The sequence below is a fragment of the Petromyzon marinus genome, chromosome 2 (assembly GCF_048934315.1).
Source record: "Petromyzon marinus isolate PM22_M1 ecotype Great Lakes invasive population chromosome 2, UKy_Petmar_22M1.pri1.0, whole genome shotgun sequence".
Taxonomy (NCBI): Eukaryota; Metazoa; Chordata; class Hyperoartia; order Petromyzontiformes; family Petromyzontidae; genus Petromyzon; species Petromyzon marinus.
Genome location: NC_133668.1, coordinates 9,173,429 through 9,193,868, shown reverse-complemented (window position 1 = coordinate 9,193,868; position 20,440 = coordinate 9,173,429). Strand labels below are relative to the sequence as shown.

Sequence of the window (20,440 nt, the reverse complement as noted above, 5' to 3'; positions counted from 1 at the left end):
GCCCCGGCAGCAATCGCGCGCGCACCATTGGCCGGTGAGCTATCACGTGACGCGAAACGGTTGCCCCGCCTACCCCACCCCGGTGAGGCGCGCGTCGATTGGTGGAGGTCGATGTCGTAACGGTGACGCGGCCGGCAGCGCGTTTCTTGAGCTTCCGCGCACGTTCGGACCCCCCCCCTCCCACACGCCTTACCAGCACGAAGGGTTTTTCTTTTGTACCACCTCTGGATCCTACAGCAAGGTTTTGAAACGCTAAATCTAAGCGGGGGGGGGGGGGGTGGTAAAAAAGAGTTTTACAAGGCTTTGATTTTGGAATTACGTAACGATGTATTCGTGACAAAAATAATAATTAATTCCCCCGCATGCCCTTGCCATGTTTTGGCTGTAAAAGCCCTGTGCGCACAATATACTGGGGGGGGGGGGGGGGTATGGGGGGGAGAGTTGTGTGCCAGGTTGATTTTCCTTGCAACTATTCAAAACGAGCCACGTTAGGTAGGGTTTGCCGGGTGCAAATCGCCTTTCACCGAAGAGCCCATGTGCTAAGCAGACAAGGCGATAGTTTTGCTTCCACGCCCAAATAAGAACCCAATATGGTAGCGATAGGAGTCAAAAACAGCACCACCAAATATTATTTATGTTTATACTATTTGGGGACGCGAAAGCAATTGCGACCAACACGCCGTTTGGCAGTTTCACAAACTGACGCTTTTTTTCCCCTCCAGTCTTGCAGAAACATACCAAGTTTACCAACGTGTCCATTGGCATATGGCAAATAACCAAGGCAATGTGATTCAGCTGCTTCATGAAGACATCGTTATAGCACTTATTGATCCGACACTTAAGGTACTATTTTTATATTCTTTGGGTCTTTCGGAAAAGCCACGTAAAATAGAACAAATAATAAAAATATCACGTGGTTTCGATCGCAACACAAGCAATCGTCATCAGGTGAAAAATATAGCGGGAGTGCTAAGGCAGGGAGTTATAAAGGTATGATGGGTGTAGTATATCGTGGAGTGTTTGCCATTTGAATCATGTTTAATCACGAATACTGTACAATATATTCACCTTCAGTTATTAATAACCTCTAGAAAACGCCAAAATGGCAAATTCCAGCAATCTATGTCTGGAACAATAACATCACGTGCACAATGCAATTTGAGCTCAAAATGGATTAGGTCGCATTGACTTGTCATGTAGCAAAAAATCTACATTTCAGTTAAATTAACTTTAAATTTCAGCATCGGATGCCTGCAAATGTCACGAACCATGTATTGAACACAAACTGCGGTGTAAGCAAAGGTGATAAGGGGCCGCCCATAAATGACGTCACGCGATTTTGGACGATTTTTGACCCCCCCCCCTCGTCAGACCCCCCATCAAATATGACGTCACAAAGCTGCCCCCCCCCCAAACAATATTTCCATTTTGAAAGTAAAACGTGCTTCAAATCGCTTTAAACTATTGTCATTGTAGTGCGTATTTAATGTGGCGCTGCACTGTTGGAGTGTTGTTATAACAATTCTATATTTATTTAAAGTTGCGCATTTTGACGTGACAGTTCTCAAACCCCCCCCCGTCACACATCGTCACAAATGTCTGACCCCCCCCCCCCCCAGGTGCGTGACGTCATTTATGGACGAACCCTAATGGCAACTTGTCAATGTCCTTGCAGTCTGACAAAGACGGTTCAAAATTACTGCAACTCCACACGACTCGTCCACCTTGTTTTCAAGACTATGCTTTCATCTGGCTGGCTTCAGTGTTCTTTAGGTTATTAAAATTTGAATGCACCATCTGAGCGTTTTTATTATGACTACATTATCTACTTATGGGTAACCCTTAGTTGCAGCTGTTGGAATTGATGGTTAAATGTATAAAAGCCATTCTTTTATTTTGAACACATCCTACTTGGACATAGCCTTGGTGTTGTGTGCACCATCGCAGAACTGGCAGCTTTTCAATCAATACAATTTAGTATTTTTGCTTCACACCGAAACAAAACAAACATCACATTTTGTTCACGTTTATTGGTGCAGCAGCAAAAACAACTTTTAAAGACTGCTAATCTACAAATGAAGCTTTAACAAACAGAAAATGTTTTAACACTACACCTGTATTGTTGAGAAAGTTAAATGTCATGCAATTAGGGTGCCATATGCAAACTTTGCAGTTACCCAGAGCATAAAAACCAAGTTATTACACAGCTGATGCTTGTAAATGTAGTTATCCTTGGTGTACTTAACTGAAGTTCTGTACAATAAATGCAACTTTTACCTGTCATTACAAAACTCTTTATTGCAGTCAGTTCTTATGTAAAATGTGTTGGATATTCAATTAAACAAGCTCTTCAGAGTGGATGCATTACATAGAGGCCAAAACAAATATGGATTATACGGGCTTTTTTCCCATGTTTTTGTGACAGCATTACCCTGGAACTTTGGGCCTAAAACACGAAACATCACGAGGCTCATCCACAGAAATAATCGATACCAATTTAAAAAAATCCAAAGGAACAGTAATTATCAGTCTAAATTTAGCACAATGCTTATCACAATAGAAATTAAAAAAGTGACACATTTGTATCAGGATCAAGACGTTAAGCAGATTTCAAATATGAACCTTGCTAGGTCTATTCCCGATAGATTACTCGGCTCTACCATCACCACCATTATACGAAGTAGTCAAGCTCAGTACGGATGTACATGTTCTTCTCGTCGTTGACAATACGTGGGTAGTGTGCAATAAGTGCGTCCTGTGAGCCAATGTAGATGGAGTTGTAGATTTTCCAGTAAACGTCACGCACTTTCCGCGCTGGATGGAACAAACCCTGAAAATTCACAAAACAATAAAAAGAGCACACGATTTATGATTATTGCTACTCAGAACTTAGGTATCTATAAAATTGTAATTTTAACTTATTGTCAAGTACACACAAACATTGCTAATGTGCTGCTTTATTATCCAGTGAATTGAATAACAATATTATACAACTCCTTAAATATGCTGTTACCTGCAGGGCATACTGCAACAGGCGGCATGGTCCCAGAGATACACGCATGCCTTCCAGAGCGCCCATCACAGCCTGGATCAGATGAGGAGACGTCTCAAATATGTTTGGCCACACGAAGTTGAGTAGGTGGTTGAGAGCGTCCTCACATCCAAATCCATACACACCCAGTGACATGTGCTGTACCACTGCACTGGCTGTCTGCCGGTGCACAAGGTCTCTGTGGGCAGGCGCACAATTATCGGCATCAAGGTTAGGTTACAGTGACTTAAGCCGCCTCGATACTAGTAAGGCATTAGAATAATAAAGAACCAGCATTATTGCAAGAGCATTTAAAGTTGCTTGGGGTCATAAGTATAATTATGGGCAGTTAAATTAAAGGTTGTTTTTACGGGGTCTGAGGGTTACTAATATTGACAAACTATGGCCCAGTACACAGAACATGACATACACAAAACAGTATGACGACGTAAGTTTCTCCTTAAAATAAAGGCAAACGTTTATGCTTAAAACTGTACACATACAGCATAGATAAAGTCCAATACCCCAACATTCAAAGCCACCCATTATTGTTTCACTGGTCAACAGGTAATATTTCAAAATCAGGACATTTCGTGCCTACCTGTCCATGAGGGCATCCTCTAGCAGAGGTGTCACGGCATAGATGTAGTCCTTGCCCATCTCTCCAATGTATTCAAACAGAAAGGAGAGCGACTTGAGCACACCGTTCTGCACGTTGAGCTCGGGCACGCGGTACTCATTCATGAGCGCTGGCAGCACTGTGAAGGGAGAGCAGGTCTCGGCCACGATGGCGATCGCCACGGTTGTGCACACGCGGTTCTGTCGCTCCTGCACCTTCAGGTTGTTGAGCAGTGTGGCCAAAACGTCATGCGGCCTGTAGGGCAGAGGGTATTAGGGGATAAGGTTCAAGATAAATCTCAAGATGTAGTTCTATGATATCTGCTTCCTTGAGCTGTTCTCAAAACGATGAGGGTTTTTGCACTGCTCTTCGTATTGCTTTATGAAAGATACAAATGAATAGCCCCGTCGTCTCATGACATTCACGATACATTTTGGAAAAAGGTAAAAAAAAAACCTCAAGAAAACATGACCATCTCAGCACACAAAGTCGATTAATGCACAGTTTATAAAACACTACAAAACAAGGGTTCACTGTAGAATAATCATTGTCATTTTAAATAACTTTCTGCCAGTTTAACACAAAACTTAAAGATTTACAGCCCTTTATCAATCCACTGCTGAATAATTGCTACTCATGCCTGCTATTGTGGTTGTATGCCCATACCTGAGCACACTGGTCAGTGTGGGTTTGCAAAGGGGGAAGGGTGGTACAGGGCCGGTTCAGATAACAAACACCCACTGATGTTAGTGGTGACTGGGAAATTAATTCAGGGTCCCCAAATACGTAGCACAGTACAGTCACCAGTGTAGTGTCGTGAATACAGCCACTACTGTAAGTGTAAAGACAGGTAGATGTCTCTGTGGGTCGCGCCAGCCACAGTGCTGGAGGAGCGCCGGGACGAGCTAAGGGCACGTGAACGGAAGTGGGCCTCGATTGGAGGAGTCAAGGGCACGTAACCTGAAGCGGTGTCTCGATTGGAGGAGTTAAAAACACGTGGCCGAAAGCGGGGGCGCCGTCCTTGATACAGCAAGGGGTGGGGCCGTGGCCAAGGGGGAGCGCGTTCGGGGATTCGGGGCTCGTTCGTGGGGATCAACTCAAGGGGTCAACGTTCTTCGCTGCTCGTTCGTCGTAGAGCAGGGGTCGGGAACGTCCGGCCCGCGGGCCATATAAGGCCCGCGAAATCATTTAATCTGGCCCTGCCAAGGCAACCGCACGACTCGAAATTCAATAAATCTGGAAGCTTTTTTCATAGCAACATAAATTTTATTTTGTATGGCCCGCGAATGATGTTATAAATATCCAAATGGCCCTTGGCAGAAAAAAGGTTCCCCACCCCTGCCGTAGAGTCTTAGCTGGGGATCGTGAGTCAGGCAGCGTATGTGCGGGCTGGCCCGTTCGTTCAGCTAACTCACACACATAGCAAACAGTCTAGGAACAGTATAGCCACACTATAATGTACAACTCAGTGATTAGTGAGGTTGTTTATTAAACGCATTGCCTCAAACAATAGTGTGTGCCTCTGTAATAACACACTACAAATGCAAGTGTTCCACCCCTAGAATGGACGATTAATTATAATTTACACATGCTTCAGCAGACTATATAACACTGGTGAGTGAATGCCCAAAGTACAGCACACTATGGCTGCTGGTCACTCACCCAATGGCCTTGGCGATGTAGCCGAAGGTGTTGACAGTGGCTCGGCGGATGGCCTTCTTGTGGGCCTTCAGCAGCTCCAGCAGCTCGAAACAGATCCTCATCCACTCGCGTGCAGACACGTACTCCGCCCCCCTGAGACCCACAGCAAAGTGAATTAGCTACTAGCAAAGTGATGCACGTGCAACAAAGCAAATTATCCACATATTTTGCTTACTAAAACACTGAATGAGAAATTGTGAAACATTATCTGGAGACATCAACGCTGCAATCAACGGAGCAATATAGCCACTCTTCATGTTGCTCGAGTATTAACAAGAAATTAGCAAACCCCAGTAAACGCAATGGCCGCTTATAGAGCTCAAAAAAGCTCGGAGGATTAGATGTTTTATGAATTTGCTGTGAAACGTCATGCTGCCCGGAGGAGGTACCTGTCGGCAATGCGGCCCACAAGGTCAATGCAGTTCTCCTGCACCTTCTCGTGTCGGTTCTTCAGGATAGGGGTCAGACGAGGTAACAGATCCTTAATGGGGGGCGTCATCTTATGCATACCTGTAGGACAGGAAAAGCAAAGTGGCTGTGAAAACATTTAAAAAGAACCTGATGTAAAAAACACGAAAATCTATTCATTATAGGGGTTAGGAATAGGGTTTTTCCCCTTTTTTCTGGCAACAAAACTGAAACCTTTTTACAAGGATTCATGTCTGCATTAACCACAATACCTGCAGTCAAAATGCAAACAAAAAACATACTATGATAATATATGCCAAAAGGCGTTATCTGGTCGAGCACCAATTGGTCGAGGCTCAAAAGAAAGCCATCCCTTGGTGTGGACCAATCAGTTTAAAGGACAATGCACATATTATCATAGTATGTTTTTTGTTTGTATGTTGACTGCAGGTATTGTGGTTAATGCAGACATGAATCCTCGTAAAAAGGTTTCAGTTTTGTTGCCAGAAAAAAGGGGAAAAACCCTATTCTTATATTTTGGTACTGGCAAAGGAGGTCTAATGATGATTATAGGGGTTGTTTTCCTCATGTCCAATTCACTTGGACAACTTTACAAAACACATCCAATGTTTAATGTTTAGGTCTCAAAACTAAAAACAGGACACAGTGTATATTTTAGTGCTGCGTTTCTGTGTCCAGACAAGATGACGGATGATTCTTATGAAACGTAACTCAACAGCCACTCAATTAGGTAAGTGTAAACTAACCAATGACGTTGACAATGCTCTTGAGGGCTCCCAAGATGCTGCCCAGTACCTCGGGGTACTCCTCTCCGAGGTACTCATAGAGCACCACTCCCAAGTGGCCCATTAGTTTCTCCTGTAAGCACACAAACCCGGAATGTTAAGGCATACTACAATGTGCCTGAAATGTTATCAATCATAACTTGTGTAAACACATGTGCATAGTTGAATACGTCTTCTGTTTATCAACTGCGGTCATGCACAACCAAAGACGTTTGAGTTAAACTGCAAGACATATATAGACATTGCACTCTCAAGGGTGCCGTCTCCTTCTCACATGACAGGACAAAAATAACACCCATTTTGGCTCTGGCCCTCACCTCCTGGCATGTCTTCATGACAACAGCAATGCGCGAGATAAGGTCGGCGGCTTGCTGCCGCACTTTGGCAGACTTGTTGTTGAGGCGCCACAGCACAGTACCACAAATCTGGGGGAGGTAAGGCTTCACGCGCTTTGCCAGGGCGTTCACCACCGTGCCGAACCCATTCAGCATCACCGAGTCCTGCAAAACAACCACAATGAACAATGATCCATCAACTGCTCACGAATAGTTCCACTGCTTTTTTTATTATGCACTGACAATGCATGTCAACGGAAACATATTTTCAAATGTGAGATCTTAAATTTACACCTGTCACAGCTTAGTAATCAATATTAGTTATTGAACTTCTTGAAGAGATTGCTTATGTTTGCAATATAATGGTATATTAGGAGTGAATTTGGTCAAATGTTCAAGTCGCCCAGCTTAAATATTACAGCATATCATGAAATATAGCACTTTGTTCTGTCAGGTTTCCTTCACAAGAGACAATAGCGGTCACTTGAGCTCTGTATATGCTTCAATCACCGAGTGACCAGGTGTAGGCGGCAGTGTGCGTGTGGTGCTGATGGGAATGTGGAAGACCGACCTCGGTAGTCTGCTCCTGAAACGCATAGAGGATGCCGTCGATGAGCTGCTCCTCCAGCTTGTGGTCGATGTCGGCTGCACCCAAGTTGCCCATGATCTTCTCAATCGTCTCCATTACCATCTTGCGGTACTGCTCTGCCTCATCCTTCAGGTCGTCCACAATGCGCTGCACAATCTCCGCCGCACCCACCTTATTGGCCAGCTCCACCGTCGTGTCCACCAGCTGAACGAGGTCAAGTGAGCGCGAAAACACACAAACTAAGTTATAAAATGGTACCGTCATTAAGATAACACTTGCAAAAACAGGCGATTAAAATATTTACAAATCAAACATTAACAAGAATTCATGCAGTTTCTATAATTTTTCTGTGTTGAATAAGTAATTAAAAAAATAGATGTGTTTCATTCTATGTTTGCATTCTGAATTGAAAATGGTTAAAGGTACCAATGATACGAAATAATATTTGTTTTTAAAATACAATGGCTAAGGAACAACATATCACTGGCTCGATGGGTAGTGTTCCCCTCACACGCAATTACCTGTCTGTAGTTCCTCCGGTCCAGGGCCATGCGGTGCTGCCAGAAGTGTTTAAAGAATGGTGGCAGAATTTCTGTCTTGATGTAGGTTGACTCAACACCATCTGTGGCGCAACACTGCTTCACTACCTGTGTTCACATGAAAATGAAAGCATGCCTTAACGGACATTTGGCCAGAAGGAAAGCTGTGTGTGTCAACTCAAGATTTTTAAAATATTCACATTTGTCTAATATGCATTCACAATTCTTCTTGAATGATATGTAATGTATTCATGAAGCTATTCCCACAAATTACAGCAATGTGTGACAATGACCAGTGTTGGATTTAGAGTTATAAATCTCCACGTTACGGATGGAACTCTTGGAACTAGCTGGCATTTTTCCCCCAGACACAGCCAAAGATCAATCACTGCAAGATAAAAGCATGGTGGCTTTTCCACCATGACTCGTTAAGACAAAAAAAAACTGTAAACCTGAAGCCGAAATGCTAACCAAATCATCATGGAGTACAACACATTTGAAGATATGGTTTTTAGTTGACACATCATTAACATCACAGAAAGGTATTCAGTTTTAAAGTAAAAAACAGTAATTGTGATAGAAAGATCAGCATTATAACCTACATCGCCACATCCTAAGAATTACATAATTGTGCTTTAATATATGTATGTTTTTGTGATTACAGGCTTCACTTATTTTTTTACCTATTAAATTTTCAAATTTCACAGCATATCCTCTAAATCAGATCGAATTAATGCATCTATGTCACAGTGGGTTTCTGCTTTGTAGTGATGTGAATGAACTCAGTAGGCTGCTTAAATTAAATGTATCCTTGGTAAAACATTACCTCAACCTGCAGTTGCTAAAAAGTTAGCTAAAAAACAGTCTCACGCGCACATCACAGCAGCATAAACAAGGTGTTTTGTTACATTTTCCTAGAAAAGCAATATCCTTATACTCTCGAGTCTCACATTAGCATTAGGTTTCCTGTTACAAAGTGGGTCTTCAACAAGTTCAATCCCCCACACATCCCGTTTCAAAAACAATGTATTGTTCTGCAAAGCACGTCTGAACATACCAATGATACTTGCTTTGGCTACTTTATATAAAAATATATACATTGCAAAACTGAATTGTCCCACAGAAAAACTAATTATGATCAATTACATAATTATAAAACAGTACATAATTGAGCAATGTGTTTTTTAAACAATATTTTTTCTCCTGTGTGATTGGGCTGGGTGTTTTTTTTTAAACAATATGTGACCACCAGTGACCATGCCTGTTATTTTCCATATATTGTATATTGAGTCTCTGAACGGACAAAAAAAGCAGACTGTCTCTCGGTACCAACAACAAGAATGCATACTTGCCTTTAGGACAATCTTTTTCATCTCCTCGTCAGGAGACTGGAACTCTCGGATGAGGATAAGCATCACCTCCCTGGTGTAATAGTTGGCATACTCGGCATCCATCAGGGGAATAAGGTAACCGATGGCTTTGAGGAAGGCAGCAAGACCCTACACACAAATAAAATGTGCATTGCTTCCATTATTACTTCCTTAAAGCATTTGACATTCAAAGCTACATTCAGTAATAACAAAAATATGGACAGTATAGACAAAGTTTGCAAATATTATAAAACCAAACTATTTGCCCTAAAAATATAGGCCATATAAGAGAACAATGTAAGAACCTAAAGCTGTTACTTAAGATGGCAAATGTAACTATCTCACTATAACATTCAGTTATGTCAATAAAATACTTTGCTTATAGAGCACACTCACATCAGTGAATGCATTTCAGGAGCACCTTGCATAAAAAACAAAGCAACGTACTCGAGGCAATGTAAATCAAAAGTAATAAAACCAACGTATGGAGTCATACCTTTCCTCTGTGTTGTCGGATGCCCTTCCAGAGAGGTTTGAGAACGGAGTCAAAGGATTCAATGCCGTAGGGAGTGGCAGCTTCAGCCAAAGCAGCCAAAGCCAGGGCAGTAATGGTTCGCACCTTCTGCTGCTCATCAACTAGGCCTGCAAGCACAGATAAGTGTTGATGTAAAATGTTTTACGTGCGTTCAGTTCAGTGTAAGCAGATATTCACAGAAACACAGTCTGGCATAATAATGCGTGAACTAAGTCACACTTCTAAATCACTGTCCTTACACGTAAAAATGAGTAAGTGTTTTTACAGATCACTGGAATATAATCGACACAATTACACAGCAATCAGCTGATAATGTATCTAACCAAACTAACACTACACAAATTAACAAATTTGCGAGACTAACAAACAACTCCCAACTAAAAATGAACATTTAATAAACAAAACGGTTATTAACATGATTTACGTTGAATTATCCAGCGATATGGTTTCAGTCTTGTCTAAAAGGCTTAACTTTGCTGTTGCCCCACGTACAATCCCTGTCGATGAGATCATTGCTGAAGTGGAATCAGCAGTTAGACATCTCCCTCAATCAAGCTGAGATAACTAGCACGAGGTTGCCAAAATTATTGAGAACATAAAAGTGCCAAAAACAAATATTAACTTCAGTGAAGCAAACGCCTTAAGAGAATTGAGAGCAAATAAAGATATCCAAATTCTTGCTGCTGATAAGGGCTGATGGACTGCTGTGATGCCCCATGAGGACTATGATAACAAAATCAAAGATTCACTCGATTAAGGTACCTACCTTAAAATTAAACGAGACCCAACCAGCACCTTGGAACGTAAAACAACGGCAATCATTGCCAAGTCATCAATTTCCAAGGAAGAGCAATACCTGATCAAACCAAGGGCATCAAAACCACCAAGCCGTTATGGGCTACCAAAAATTCACAAACCTGATGTCCCATTAAGACCCATAGTAAGTACAATAGGCTCTGCCACGTACAAATTAGCACAATACGTGACGAAAAAATACAGCCCTACATCGGTAGGACCTATTTGTTCATCAAAAACTCTGAACATCTCGTAAATATAATGAAAGATATTAAGCTTAATCCTAATGATATTCTCGTAAGTTTTGATGTGACCTCTCTGTTCACGAGGGTTCCGGTCAACGAGTCAATTAAATTATTCACTCTGGTAACAAACAATGGTTTAGCCAAAGATATCCCAAGACTAACTGAACACTGTCTAAATAACACCTACTTATTGTGGCAAGGTGACTTCTAAAAACAAAAGGAAGGAGCAGCAATGGGCTCTCCTTTGTCTCCTGTGATAGCGAACTTGTACGTTGAAGATTTTGAAACAAAAGCAATAGCTTCAAGCACACAAACCATTTGCGTGGTTTAGATATGTGGATGACACATTGGTGGTCTGGACACACGGCAAAGATACACTGAACGCATTTATAAAACCCATCCATCCAGTTCACCATGGAAGTGGAAGCTGACAGAACTATACCATTTCTGGATATTTTGCTCGGACGGGGTAGAAATGGTAAAATAACAGTGTTTACCGAAAACGCATACTGACGCCTATCTGAATGCAGTCACACCATCACCCTGCAAAGAAATCTGCTCTAATCAAGACGCTCATTCATCGAGCTAAGAAAGTGTCAGATGGTGAGTCTGAGAAGTGAAATTCAACATGTTAAAGCGCTACAAATGAACGGTTACAATGATGCACAAATCAACAGGGCATTGAATACCAAAACCAAATCAAATAACAAGAGCATTGAAACTGCCCAAGTAATTAAAACGATAAAAATACCGTACATTGTTGGAGTAACTGATAAAACTAGCCAGATGTTTGGAAAAACAAAACATTCGAGTCAGATTTGGCATGGTACAAAATACAGAATCTAATATTTGGTACAAAAGATGTATTACCGAAACTATCAACAGGTGTGTACAGGATTAACTGCACGTGTGGTAAATGTTATGTTGGGCATGATCAGCACGAGACTAAAATAACATCAGAGAAATATTAAATTCTCCCAAATGCCACTGTCAGCAGTAGCAGAACACACGTGCCAACAAGGACACTCAATTGATTTTGATGTTGAAGTTTTGTGCAAAACTAGCTACTACTGGCCAAGACTAATTAGAGAATCTACCGAAATTGAAAGAAATAAAAATAACTTTAACCATTCGGATAGCTAACGTCTTAGTGCTGCATGGAAGCGAATCATCAAATAATACATTATTTAAATGCTTGCCTACAAAGGGCAGCGTATTTCAATAGGGATTACCATTGGTAGGGCTATTTTAATCAACAATAGACAGGAAGGACAAGTTCAAAGGGCTCGCATAATGCGCATGCATAATGTATTTTGCCTAAGTAACCCCGCCCCCCCAATCATTGTGCAAGAGCACAGAAGGGTGGTCAACACATCTACGCCTCTATATAAAAAATCGAAACAGTAAGACTTCTCCACAAATCTGGCTGTCGCCTGATGAAGCTAGTTGTAATTACTGGCGAAACGTCGTACTCAGATTGTAAATGTTGTGGCTTGGCTCTCCAACACACCGGTGTGCTGTACAAGTGTTCTATTTACATGACAACCCTTACTAGTTGGCCATGTCGGGTGGTGGCGGGTTTTAACGACACATTTATATTTACGCGATCTAACCCAAAAACCTCTAATATGGATAATGCCGAATTACCGAATGGACCAACATAAACCAGATTATGAATTATGACCTACAAAAATCAACTGCAAATAAACCATAAAATTAACAATCAAGCTTGATATTGTACTCACCATGCTCAATGATCTCAACCAAACTGCGCAAGTGAGGCAGAATGGCACAGCCCATGAGGATTGAGATCTGCTGTACAATCTTGATTCCGGTGTGGCGTGCCTGCCATGACTTCTTGCTTTTGCACACAGCCTTGAGAAAAGGCAGCAGCGAGGGGATGCCGAGGGCAGAGGCGACGACGGCAAAGGCACGCGCTGTCGTGTTACGCACGTATTCATCCATGTTGTCGATGTCTGGACGCATGGTGGAAATCATCGTGGCCAAGCCGGCAGCCTAAGGGAGGCAAGCCAGAGATGTCATTCACTGACAAAAACTGATTTGGGGAAACACGGTGAGAAATACACAGCAAAAGAAAAACATTTTGGGAACACTGCTCATGATCTTCAATGTTTATTTTTCTCATAAAATGTGTAACATTAAATGTTTTCAAATTACTAATGCAGTTAACTCACCTTTGCTAAATTTGAAATGATCTCCCTTCCCTCCACACGAGCATAATAATCTTCATCAATCAGCAAAGGCTCAATGACCACGAGGATCTGTAGAGACAATGTCAACGGGTCAGAAATTACAGCACACTAACACACAACAGCACATACTTGGGGTGAGAACATTTTGAGGAGCGCACCAGGATCTGCTTACCTTGTGCACATAAGGGCGGACAAGGTCGTCAAGCTTGTAGAGAATGCGATCGATGACTTTAACCAGCAGATGGCGCTCCTGGTCTTCCAGTGTTGGAGACATGAGCAATGGCAGGATCTGGTTGAAGAGTGGACCTGCACCAAACTCACGGGCTTTGTCTGTGATTTGACGCAACGCCGCCTGGAAGACACAAGTTTTAGGGGTACAGGAATTAAAACTGCATCCTACACTGTTTATCACTCATTGCTTAGAGAAAACAGCACTGTACACATGAAAAGAAGTCACAGGGTGGATCAGTAGAGTAATCAGCTTGTAATCGTAAGGCTGCTTACAAGTTAATTCAACCCATCATACCTACAGGGTCAATACAATGAATACCACTTTGTGGGGAAGTAAAGTGGATAGCCTATGGATAGACTTGTCCCCCCATCCCCATAGGAATGTGGAATTCCATCACTCACCCAGAACTATAAACAGATGATCATGGGCTCAATACTCATTTCAGAAAGAAAGCATTCGATTGTATATTACCTTCCTCATTGGAGGCGTTCCATTTTTGATCTTAAGCAACAGCTTCATGATCTTCCTCTCCTTCTGCTCTTCTGAGCTGAGGGTAGATTCGTCCACATCGACCTGCAAAAAGCAACTGTGTTACTTAAGGCACAACACACAACCGAACATGTTTAACACTGTTAACAAGGGAACTCATGGTCAAAGGTCCTTTTGGGTCGACTTAAATAATTCACCAAAATGATTACACAGCAAGAATCTGGTTTATTTACTGTTTCTTATATCTACACCCAACTCACCAGCAACTTGTCAAAATACTGCATATCGTCAGGCTTGAGAAACGGAAGGTTGCCAGAGGGCTGATCATTGGCGGATTTGGCAGAGCGGTCGGGTGTCTGCATGTGGAAGCCCGTAGTGAGACCACCCATGGGGGTCGGGGTAGCGGTCAGCTTGCGGGCCGGAGTGCGGATAGGCACGTATCCTGCCGGAGGTTGTAACACCTAATCACACACACAAATGTAAACACAGTTAAGTATAGGTACATGTGTTGCTTTTATAGTTTGACGTGATAGGTGTGAAACCGTTCAATATTTATGACAGAAATACATTTTTATAAACTTGACATCTAGACAAGCTTTGCAGATTGTTGAGATAAATTAATATTTATATGGGAAGATTATTCAATGTTAGTTATGGCATGGTCAGAACATAATTGTTATATCTATGTTTAATCTTCAGTTAATACCAGCAAATACAAGTACAGCCCATTTGTCAATCCACGATGAGAATGATGCATTCCAGGTGATTTGGTCAGAGAAACAAGTAGAAGCACAACAAGTCTGTGGGTGCAGTGCATGCTACCTTATATCCCTCAGGGAACATGGCATCGAGTTCCTCATCGGTGAGAGGGCGGTTCCGCTCATCAATTTCACGCTCCCATCTCCAGGCCTGGAGTTGTTCTGGTGTCATGCTCATCAAGTGACCTGCACATTACACGTCATGTCAAAAAGGTGACGCAGACAAAGCCACTTGTGTTCAGAACTGCAAAAAGTTTTAAAAGCATGAATTAAAATGTTATATACTGTGACGACAGTATGGTGTGCTGATAAACAGAATACCTGGAGTGGGCGTGGCCATGCCCATGGCTGGGGTTCCCTTGGGTGTGATTCCACTGGGGGTCAGGATTGGCGTCTGTCCCCCCATTTGGCTCACAGGGGTCTCGTCCCAGCGTGACTTGCGCTTGCTAGCGCCAGGTGTGGGGGTCTCTCCAGCAGACTCGCCACCCCTATCGGTGCGTGGCGTCTCCGCCCAGCCACTCCCGTGTCCCGGGGTTTCTGACAATGACATGAACAACACATTAGACAAATGCATAAAATTGATCACAACAATAAACTCTTTTCATTCTGAGGGTAACATAATGAGGTTATTTTTTATTGATATGCAAGAAAGAGCAAAACATACCTCTCTCAGTACGGGGCGTCTCATCCCATCGGTTGCGCCGGTTGCTGGGTGTGGAGCCACTATGCCCGGGCGTGGCATGACCTGGAGTGTCCCTGCCTGGAGTAGCACTCCCACCAGGCGTGTGGCTTGGAGTGGGGTCCCACATGCGGGTGCTCGGGGTCGCCCCGGGGGTCTCGCTTCCTTTCGCTCGCCCAGGTGTTTCATCCCAACGGCTGTTTGAGGGTGTGTGCCCTGGAGTGTGTCCAGGAGTGGCGTGGCCTGGAGTGTGTCCTGGTGTGTGACCCGGTGTGTGACCCGGTGTGTGACCCGGTGTCTACAGCATAAGCAAAGCGAGAAGAACAATCATAAATAAGTGTCCAGCTGTATCATAACATTGTTAATAATTAAATGATTCATCGATAACTTAATAAGCATAAAAAGTCCTACCTCAGCCTGGTCCCAAGTAGACATCTTCTTTTTAGGGGTGGTACTGGGTGTGGTGCTTGGTGTTTGGTCAGCGGTCTGGTCCCAGCGCCGCTTGCGCTCTTTTGGGGCAGTTTGTGCTGCTCCATTCACAACCTTCAGCTCTCCTGCCTTGGCCTTGTCTGCAAGCTGCATCCTGATCTCTTTCTGTAAACATAAGTGCAACAGCTCAGTCAAAATCTTGAAATTCATTGGATGTTTTAGACCTGAAAATTAATTTCTAATAATTTTTATTCAACGGTTTTATTTAACTTCACTTGTGTTTGTCGTGGACAAATCTTGTAATCAAAATTTTGTCTACTTCCTGTTGTCCAATCAATTCCAAATTTTGCACACGTACTCAGATCCAGAGACAATGCATGCCTGTATCAAAATCGGCATCAAATCACCAATTGCCTCCTTTCAAGCAATTACATTTTTTGTATGGACTGTTTGCACAAAAAGTAGGCGCCACGTGTCTCAGGCGCCATTGACGTACTTTTCGACCGTTGTTTTAAAAAAGCTTTTTTTAAGGAGTTTATTTTTACGTAAAAGTGTGATTGGAGGTGAATACAGCGGATGAAATGTACCTCCTCTTTGGTAAGGTGAGCCTCTTTCATCACATCCATGTAGGATCTGGCCAATGCCTTGGGATCTGGAGTCTTCCCTCCTGAAAAACCAAGCACACGGGGAGCCCAGACACCATGAGTCCAGTACGGAAAAACTATTTCACTGGAGTGGGTCAAGCAAGATTGTCATTTATCAGGATTTAACACAATAACAAGTATTGTATCCATTCACTAACTGATAGATGTATCCATGTTCTTGGACCCATTGTTTTGGCTTTACAACTTTTACATTTTATATAACCAATATTATTGTAGTATTGAAAACTGGGGCTTTGCACTGGCTGGGTGCAATTTACAGATTGTATCTGTCTGAATGATCCATGTATAAATTGTACATTTAATAAAGCAGAGTATTTCAAACCTCTTTACAAGAGATACAATTTACCAAATTAATTATTCTACCACATCATACATGCATTACATTGGATTGCACCTAGCCAGCTTTGCATTGCTTCTCAGTCAGAGCCACAAAGGTGGCACATGATGCATGACATAAATAAACCCTTGAGGTTATCTTCCTCTGCAGAATACGCACGGCATGATAGGTCGAGATCTTCACCACATCCCGGCTTCAAGGTGGAGAAGGGAGCCTAGAAAATCAGCTGTTATCGCATTAGTAACACTTTGCAAGGGCTAGAAAATAAATATCAAGTGACGTGACTGGGAACCTTACCTTGACAAGGAAAATACCATGTATCTTAATACAAGAATTTGTTTGATAAGAAATAGCACTAATTCTGAATTCACAAACTTACTGTAAATGAGGGAACTTACATTCCAACCAATTTCGTTTCTACAAATTATTTCCAAAGCCAATTTGATATCGTACTATACTTAAAAATCTTTTTTTTTACTTCAACACATGGCGTGTACATTGCACCTGTTCAGCCTGGTCTGTCAAAGCAGAACCGCTGTAGGAGAGAAATTGAGGAGGAGAGTTAGTATGGGCTCGTGAACACTTTGTAGCACTTTATCCCAAACTCACAAACACAGCCCTTCCATATGTGCTCCCAAAACCAGCCAACCGTGATGGCCATAGGCCACTTCAAATGTGAAAGTCACCGGAATGGATGCTGAAAATATGGCATCAATAAACTTGCTAAACCTACTGAATCTGACAAGAAAGGACAATCTGTATTTGTAAAGCAAAGCCAGCCAAAAAAACAATGTAGCTAGGATAACTAATTAGGAGACGACCACCGAATTGCACATCGCTGATCAATCAGCACAACTGTAAAATAACAGCCACTTATTTATCCAGGAAAGCCTCACCGAGTCTCAAGACTTTTTCAGGAGGGCAATGTATTCGGATCTTGGACAAACTTCTTAATGAGTGTTTTGACTGAATTTCACACTGAAATATGCTTCTTGAACATCTAATGCATGTTCTTCAGTGGCTACATCATATAAAATTCCAGAATCCACAGCCAGTGCTCAGGATTTAATTGGTATAAATCCTGTTTGCCCAGAGGTTTGTCAATTTGTTAACCCATTTGCTTACACAGAACACATAGCACAGCAGTTACACAAAACAAATAAGCACAAACATTATTCATTTAGGAGCAAAACAAAATAAATTTCCGTACCATCAGCGAAAGGGTCCTGGCGCTCGGGGGAGATGATCATCTGCCTTCTGCGCATGCGGTACTCGTCATCCCGGTCAGCAATACGAGGAGCCCGGTGTTCAGCAAATGGATCAAACTACAATACACAGGTATAAAACACATGTGAATTACAAGTAAAATTGTTTACAGAAAGTACTTAGCAGTAAACATATGAAATACAAATTAACGGACTGCATTGGCAGTAGTGTGCAGAAATGAATACACTCACAATTATAATTAAGTGCCTCATAAAATTTCCTAATAAGACAAACATAAGACAGTGACAAATATGGTGATTTTTTTGTTGTAACTATCAACTCAGTTTTACACGAAAGCAACAGAAACGTATGGCAATACCAAAATTTGTTCAAATGTATTATATACGTACCATCTCAGAAGCCTGAGGAATATCGTTGAGAAGTGCCGCAGGTGCATGGTAGGTGGCTCTTTTATTTTCGGGCAGAGTAGCAGAAACAGTATCCTCGTCATCCTACCGGACGATAACAATATTAATTCACATAAACCACGTAAGACTTGGTCAACAATAGACGATATATTAACAAAAGCTGCCATTCTAGTAACATAAATATATTAACAAAAGCTGCCATTCTAGTAACATAAATTAACAGTAGAAAATCAAATTAAAGCGCTGACGTACCTCTTCCACCTCATTGGCAGCAATAGAGGTCACGTATCCAGTGAAGCGACTATCACTACCACCATATATTTCTTGGTCAAAGAAGCCAGTTGAGTCAAGCCCAACGCCACTTTCATCATCCTTGGGTTGGTCATCGAGGGCTTTGCGCTTGCCCTGGATTTCACGGATCTGCGCCTCAATGTCTAAACAAAACCACACAAATCAACAAATAAAGCTGGTATTTAAGGCACGAGCATACATAAGCTACAGTATATGCATATTTGGTTGTAACATTGCTTTACTCTTAAAATATTTTAAACAGAAGGCATCCAAGTACATACACTGTATACAACTTACTAATGTACAGCATAGTAATTTACCAACCCGGCCCATGTCGGTCATCGGGGTTGTCTGACCATATTTCAACCACGTTTGTCAGTGCGGATTGGTGAGAGGGGGAGGGCACTTCCAGTTCAGACATTGTTAGCCGTGGCCGGAAATAAAACTCGGAATATCCGGTTTTAGTGCGATCAACACTGCGCCAACGTACTACTGTATATATACAAATTACCGACATACCGATAAAAAAGCATTATTACGTAATATTAATAAAGTTGTATTTAGTTACGTGTAAATGCTATATTACCAGTTATAACAATTGGTGCTTGTGCTAATACTTAAGGCCTTAATATTCAAATGTATTACACGCATACAAGTAGTATACTCTATAGCAACAACATCTTTTTTTAACGCCCTTGTTTGAACTTTTCCAAAATACCCTGTAAAATACATTTTAGGTTAATTTGAACATTTAAAATACTGAACCACATGAATATTCAAAAACGAAAATAATTTGGTTAAATATGTAACCACAAAATATCTTCCTGAAGAATTATAATTCATTTTACATTACTGTATTTACTCATTCATACGGGGCAAGTAGTGCTTAACAGCCTTCGCACAATTCTAAAACACCGTTTTTTTTATTAACAGATTGCAGCTTTAGCAACAAGGAGGACAAACAACTACGCCAGCCATTTCACAACACGAGTTTGAGCGTGGACGGAAAACATCGAAGCCTGTTATAAGCACGCTATGGCGAACGGGTCTATCTGGCTCGAATGCGGTTGTAATATTCCGCAGTCTATCCTTGTGAGAAGGAGCCTCTGTGTTCGGCGAGGGTTGCTGGTAGAACAGTTAAAAAACAGAGGGTCGCTGGCGATAGGGTTTGGCTAAGAAGTCCATAAGACGCCTCTGGTGGTCGACATGCAAGGGCGCCAACGAAACATCAGGGTGACGGGCGACGAGGTCTGTGACGGTTGAGGAATAAAAGCCGGAGTCTGGTCACTCGCAGTCGGAAGAGACAATGGCGAATCTCCCAAGTGCTCGGCGGAAAGGGGGGCCCCGATCAGGCAGCGCGCCCAGGCAACTCGCAGGCTTCGCCTCGCGACACACAAATCGCAGGCCGGAGCGCGAAACGGCTCAACAGAGGCGGCCGCCGTCTCGCAAAAAAAAGCTCGACGCGCGCGAAACGACGTTTGACGCAAAACAAAGCGATACGCAGCCAAGACGCGAACGGTGCGGTGAAGTTTCCTCTTTTTTTCTTTGTAACGATGAACGTGGTCCATTACCTTCGCGGGTTTTGGCGAGGGACGCCATTTTGTGAACGCGGCGAAAGCGAGACGACGTGCGGACGTGACGTAGCGAGCCCACGTGCGTTCTGAATCCCCAATGCACATGCGCGACGACGGCATTTCGAAGCAGCGTCGCTGCTGCTAATGCGGACTAGGGGTTTAAATC

At 42.5% G+C, this 20,440-nt stretch overlaps 1 protein-coding gene and 1 long non-coding RNA gene across 5 annotated transcripts; one reads left to right on the top strand and one right to left on the bottom strand.

Moving 5' to 3' along the window:
- Positions 1 to 67: 67 nt before the first annotated feature.
- On the top strand, positions 68 to 2,291 carry LOC142928923 (uncharacterized). Of its 2 annotated transcripts, XR_012945235.1 has the most exons (3): positions 68 to 241; positions 723 to 843; positions 1,620 to 2,291. It is a non-coding gene; the product is annotated as an uncharacterized LOC142928923 (long non-coding RNA). The 2 variants fall into 2 exon arrangements; XR_012945234.1 differs by lacking the exon at positions 68 to 241 and having other exon boundaries at positions 271 to 843.
- Positions 2,011 to 20,426, bottom strand: SF3B1 (splicing factor 3b subunit 1). 3 transcript variants are annotated; one of them, XM_076069447.1, is made up of 25 exons: positions 20,272 to 20,426; positions 18,662 to 18,843; positions 18,392 to 18,493; positions 17,986 to 18,100; positions 16,361 to 16,440; positions 15,756 to 15,938; positions 15,330 to 15,642; positions 14,987 to 15,202; positions 14,730 to 14,851; positions 14,168 to 14,368; positions 13,890 to 13,991; positions 13,359 to 13,538; positions 13,169 to 13,255; positions 12,719 to 12,989; positions 9,895 to 10,040; positions 9,377 to 9,527; positions 8,011 to 8,132; positions 7,472 to 7,693; positions 6,883 to 7,065; positions 6,527 to 6,638; positions 5,741 to 5,861; positions 5,313 to 5,444; positions 3,633 to 3,905; positions 3,014 to 3,230; positions 2,011 to 2,830 (listed from the first exon to the last, which is right to left on the bottom strand). In XM_076069447.1, exons 1-25 carry the CDS (start codon positions 20,297 to 20,299, stop codon positions 2,672 to 2,674), a joined length of 4,020 nt encoding a protein of 1,339 aa, XP_075925562.1. In that variant the 5' UTR covers positions 20,300 to 20,426; the 3' UTR covers positions 2,011 to 2,671. The 3 variants fall into 3 exon arrangements, with proteins under 3 accessions (XP_075925562.1, XP_075925566.1, XP_032820388.1); XM_076069451.1 differs by lacking the exons at positions 17,986 to 18,100; positions 18,392 to 18,493; positions 18,662 to 18,843; positions 20,272 to 20,426 and adding an exon at positions 16,935 to 17,951; XM_032964497.2 differs by lacking the exons at positions 2,011 to 2,830; positions 3,014 to 3,230; positions 3,633 to 3,905; ... (15 more) ...; positions 15,330 to 15,642; positions 15,756 to 15,938 and having other exon boundaries at positions 16,361 to 17,310.
- Between the last annotated feature and the right edge of the window lie 14 nt (positions 20,427 to 20,440).